The 5,071-nt window shown below is 55.4% G+C and overlaps 3 protein-coding genes across 3 annotated transcripts; 2 read left to right on the top strand and 1 right to left on the bottom strand.

Annotated features, from left to right (window-relative positions):
• Positions 1-504: 504 nt before the first annotated feature.
• SPRG_16228 (hypothetical protein) lies at positions 505-840 on the top strand (the record flags this gene model as incomplete). Its single annotated transcript, XM_012355491.1, has 2 exons — positions 505-558; positions 604-840. The coding sequence occupies 2 exons, from the start codon at positions 505-507 to the stop codon at positions 769-771; spliced, it is 222 nt and encodes a 73-aa protein (XP_012210881.1). The 3' UTR covers positions 772-840.
• A 265-nt stretch (positions 841-1,105) lies between these two features.
• On the top strand, positions 1,106-1,482 carry SPRG_16227 (hypothetical protein; the record flags this gene model as incomplete). The annotated part of the gene is made up of 2 exons (XM_012355490.1): positions 1,106-1,193; positions 1,247-1,482. 2 exons carry the CDS (start codon positions 1,106-1,108, stop codon positions 1,480-1,482), a joined length of 324 nt encoding a protein of 107 aa, XP_012210880.1.
• Positions 1,483-2,083: 601 nt separating this feature from the next.
• SPRG_21713 (serine/threonine protein kinase) lies at positions 2,084-4,915 on the bottom strand (the record flags this gene model as incomplete). The annotated part of the gene is made up of 14 exons (XM_012355489.1): positions 2,084-2,410; positions 2,461-2,574; positions 2,626-3,328; positions 3,378-3,529; positions 3,576-3,668; positions 3,726-3,827; positions 3,882-3,962; positions 4,011-4,049; positions 4,112-4,216; positions 4,260-4,343; positions 4,394-4,492; positions 4,548-4,646; positions 4,696-4,794; positions 4,844-4,915. The coding sequence occupies 14 exons, from the start codon at positions 4,913-4,915 to the stop codon at positions 2,084-2,086; spliced, it is 2,169 nt and encodes a 722-aa protein (XP_012210879.1).
• Between the last annotated feature and the right edge of the window lie 156 nt (positions 4,916-5,071).

Here is a 5,071-nt window from a genome sequence, read left to right as displayed (position 1 = left end):
CCAATCACCAATGTTCTTGCCGCAGTTCTTGAACCGGCCATCGCCACCAGCACATGCACGTGGTACTAGTACGTGGCAAGCCGTGCGCAGCCCTCAGGCAAAGGCGCTCACGCGACGTCGCTGTAGGTACAGTGTGTATGGCACAGCCTATCCATGCGTTATAAACCACCGAGTCGGCCCTCGGGCGGAGCCCTGGCTAACGACGACCTCTCTCGCACGTCGTCCAGCGCTGCGTCGTCTTTGGAGCGCGCGCGCCATCTCTCGGCGCGGATATCGATGGCTCGAGCTCGAGCATCTTACGCACGATGCCCTCCTGCTTGTACACTGCACCGAGCCGAGACTGCTGGCACCGCCACGCCAACAAATTGCTCACAGCGAACCTCTTGTTCGACAACGCCTGTGATCTGGTCTGTGCTAGGGCTGCCAACGAGTCGAGCTAGCCCTCAGCAGCCATCAACTTTGACCGCGCGCACCCAAGGTCCACGACGCAGACTCGAGCATGGCATGGACCTCGATCTTGACAGCGTCGGCGCAGCGTACTCCCGTGTCTGGCACGAGGTACCACACTACTCTCACGCGGCATTTGTCTCACAATGTGACTAGCGCCTAAATCGAACATTTTTGCCGCTGCTTGTGGGTCTCCTAATTCGTCGCGAGCGTACGCGGCCCAAGGTAGAAGCAAGTGCGCGCGCTCGTTGTATATACGGTATTGTCATAGCGTCCGCGGTTCAAACACAAAGAGCAGTATGCGTGACTTTCTCGAGGCAGTAGATGCTTCTGGCGCTGACGCTGTGGCCAGCCAGGCTCGCGGCAGAAGGCACCGACGTAGTCCCCTACAATGCATCGTCGACGCTGCATTATCCTCCACCCCGCGCGCGTCTGCCGCGCCGCTGGTGCCGTCGCGGCACGTGAGACCGCTCGACGTCGGAACGAAAGTTGCTCCTCGACGAGACGACGTCACTCGCACCGGCACTCACCCTTGCACTGCAGCGGCTGGTGCCTCCCAAAGACCCGAGCTCGCCCTCGTTGCTGTGGCCGTCGGTAATATGTATGGTTTTGTAGTGATTTCTATTGGGTATACACACTGCAATGTACGCTCGTACCGATGAAGACACCTGTCGACGACTGCAGTCGGTTTGCTCATCCTCAGCCTCTCGAAGACCAAGCGCTCGACATTCGGTGGTTTCTTCACGGTATTTCTGTCTCTCGCATTCATTCTTGACGAAGACAGGCTTCACTCTGGCAGCGGTATCGACCGTCTTGGTCTGGTCGGGACCACTTGATCGCCGCTACGCAGCTCTTTTGAGCGACATGCTCGGTGACCTCAGCGTTCTCCTCGCCGAGAGCTCGCTGCATCTGCCAACGTCGTTTCTCCCGCAGCTACTGGACGCACTGCTGCGAGTGACGTCAGACCGCTTTGCCGACCCCGCGCTCCTCCTGCGCGTTCCACCACTGCTCGTGTCGCAGCAAACTAACTTTTAAGAATCCTGTCGCCGCACTTTTCGTGCACACGGCGCCACTCGCATCGGTCCTCATGTCTATCGCCAAGCCGGACGAGGTACACACTCAACCTCGTGGCCGTTGGATGATGCCGGCTCCTCAGCGCTGTCAATCCGATGCGGCTGCACGGTGGCTCGGCGTTCAAGAGATTCGTGCTGTACGCAGCCCAGATTTTCTTCGCCACGAGCTAACCTCCTAATCTCCTTACACTTTCAAGTTTGATGCGTGTAATGTCTATCATAGCGAGCTGCCTCATTCCCGCGCAAGTACATTCCCACGTCGCGCAGGATTTTTGGCCAATCAGATGCTAAGAAACTTTAACGGGTTCGTCAAATTTCAATCACAAGTTCTTCATTACCTGCCTCACCATAGAGCTTTAGCGACGGATTGTATCACGTGGCCTCGGTGCCCTTGTGGTTGAATTTACTGTGGGTTGGACCTAGGCTTGGTTGGATGTCACGTTGGGTTTGTGTATGCGTTGTTCGGACTTGCTCTGTGGATAGAACGTATATTCAAATAAGTAATGCAATTGGTTTGTTTCATGGTTTACACCAAAAGAAAGTATAGACGTGCAGTTTGGACATTAGGCCTTGGACTTGGTCGCTTGCTCGATGCGTAGCACGAGGAGACGCAGCTTCTCTTGGTCGTCAGGAAGTGCATCGTCGCAGTTGTCACAGGTCATCGCCTCCATCGGTTGGTGTGTGTCGCAGCAGGTGCAAACAAGATCGTCGTCGATCTCCAATCCGTTCTTCTTGGCGACCGAGAGACGCCTGAGGAGCGTTTTGAGCTTGGACGCAACGGTAGCGAGCTCTTCCGCGCAGCCTTGGCAGTGCATCTGAAGGAGCGAATTGGAAACACGGCAGAGCTGACACACGATTTGCGTGCTCACAGACTTGGTGTTCGAGGTCGCCTACAAGGACGGTGGTCAGATGTATTCACAATTTGTATGGGTGGTCCGACCGCCGACACTGTCGATGCAATCAAAGTTGTGGGCGTGACGGCAGCCGGTGCGGTATCGGCGTCGCTGGTCACATCGCTCGTCGGTGGCTGTGGGCTCTCGTCAAATATGGCAGTCTAGAGGCACAGCGTCATTCCACCAACGACCGTGCCACAAGCAACGCGTACCGTGGGGCTACCTGGACTCGGCTCGGCCAACTCGGTCGTTTGCTCACTCTTGATTTGCGTCACCAACGCTTCCTCGCTGCGATAGAGTAGCTTTTGGAGCGACTGGACAATCATGTGCGCTGACGGACGCTGCGTCGGGTCAAACGACAGACAGGCGTCGGCAAGGTCACGCAACCACTGCGGACAGTTGGCGCTCACTGTCGGACGGAGGTTGCCGAGACGCACGCCATCGATGATACCCCAGTACCCGAGGTCTTTGGTATCGTGAAAAGGCAACTGAAGCGTGTCCAGTTCGGTCAAGATGACGCCAAACGAGTAAATGTCGGCGGCAAAACTGTACTTGCTTGTCGACGCAAGCACCTCGGGTGCTGTCCAGTACGGTGTGCTCTTGCCCGTCGTTGCGTTCGACTCGAGGCCGCAACCGAGGTTCGCGACTTTAATGTAGTTGGTCGACGAGAGAAGTACGTTGTAGCTCTCGAGGTCGTGGTGAAGCAGACCGTTGTGGTGCAAGTCAGCGAGCGCATTCGCAAGGACCCACGCAACTTCCAATGGTAAGACGTTGACCTTGGTGGAGTCACCGAGCCGCTTGGCGTCGAGGTAGCTGCGCAAATCACCCGCGTCCATATACTCGAGCACGAGCTTAGGACTCGATGTGTTGACATCCGACACGGCGAGCAGCTGTTGCACGTACGGCGAGTTGCACCTAGATTCCCACGATGTTCAGATGATTATACAAGATCGTGGTGATCTACTGCTGCATGGTCTCCATCTCGTGGATGATTGCTTGGGCGGAGGACTCATCGGCAGGCGTTTTGATGGCGACGACACGATCGTTCAACATGCCCTTGTACACGGCACCATACAATGGACTAGATTGCTCCATCTTGATGTTAGTGGCTGGCACCTAAAGCCGCCCATGTTAGAGAAAGGTCGATCGAAGCGATGTGTACGCTCGGGATAACACGGTGTGCGGCATTCTGGAGCATCGCCGCCAGGCGTCGGTGGCCCATTTGGACGGCCAGAATCACCGGCGTCACGCCCCCCTAAAGAGCAACAACAATGTCATTGTCATTAGTGTCGTCGACCGCATTTTGTTGCACCGCATTGCGAACGTCGACGTTGATGCTGGGCGATCGCAAAAGCGACATCAACGTCTTGTGGTCGTTGGTTTGTACAGCGAGATGCAGAGAAGAGTCGCCCGCCTACACCGTTCCAGCGTCGCTTCGATGCTCAAAAGACAAGTCAAAAACAGTTACCTCGTTCGCGGCGTTGGAATCACTGTCGTCGGCCAGCAGCACTTGGCTGGCGTCGTTGTCGTTATCGGCTTGGGCACGCTCCTACACGACAGACATGAATAGCCTTGATTTTTCTCAAGCGAGTTGTACGTTCGTGTCTTGTGTGTTCACAGGTCGACCCACCGAGGCCTACGTTGAAGGACATGACGTGTTACATGCAGCAGTCGTACCCTCAAAGATTTGTGACCGACGTCGAGGCGGTCGCAAACCCGCTGGACAAGTAGGCGCAGCAACTCCTCCGAGCCGCAGATACGCGTGACGATGTGGTCTAGCGTGGCCTGCGAGAGCTGAGAAGCCTACGAAGGCTTGCAGAAGAATGTGTTCGATCGTTTAGACTACCTTTTGCTTGGTCAATTTTTCTGCCTGTAGCAGGGTGTTGATGACGATTGGGTGGGTCGCCAGCATTAACGGCGTCTTGTCCGTCTAGAAATCACGTCATCCCAAAGCTTTAATGAGTGTTGAGATGGCGATACCTTATCCTTAGCAAAGACATTGGCGTCGATGTCCAAAAGGTACTTGACCACACTGTCGTGATCCTTCTCGGACGCAATGTGGAGTGGTGTCTGCCCCATCTAGTTTAAACTATATATGAGCTGGACGGATTCTATTGCAGACAAAATCGTCTACCGCGTCGCACGCCTCAACGTTGACGCCACACTGGACGATTTGGTGAAGGACGCTCATGCTCCCGCCAATTGCAGCGGCATGCAACAGTGTCGATCCATCCTAGCATCGCAATGATGTCTTTTGAATACGAATCATCTAGAGGCAGTACATGGGAAATGATGTACGGGCTGGCGTTGGCACGAAGGAGACACTTGACAACGTCGGCGTGGCCACTGGTCGCAGCGCCAAAAAGGGGTGATTCCCCACTCTACACCAGTTCAAGGTTAAGGTGAAAATGGAAATGAAGTAGAGTGCACGTGGTTGGTCACGTCAATGCCGTTCTTATTCTTGGTTTTGGGGTGTTGGAGCAGCATCGTGAGGATGGACATGTGTCCCTTTGCAGCTGCCATATGCCACGCCGTCTCGCCTTTCTAGATCGAGCCAATACGCTTTTGACCGTCCGGCTCAGAACTGCATACCTCATTGGCCAATGAGCAGCTGACGCCCAGACGCAGTAGCTGAGCCACCGTGCTGTCGTCGTTGGT

This window comes from Saprolegnia parasitica, assembly GCF_000151545.1.
Source record: "Saprolegnia parasitica CBS 223.65 unplaced genomic scaffold supercont2.251, whole genome shotgun sequence".
Lineage (NCBI taxonomy): Eukaryota > Oomycota > Saprolegniomycetes > Saprolegniales > Saprolegniaceae > Saprolegnia > Saprolegnia parasitica.
The sequence above is the reverse complement of the archived record's forward strand: the minus strand, read 5'-3'. Positions and strand labels throughout refer to the sequence as shown.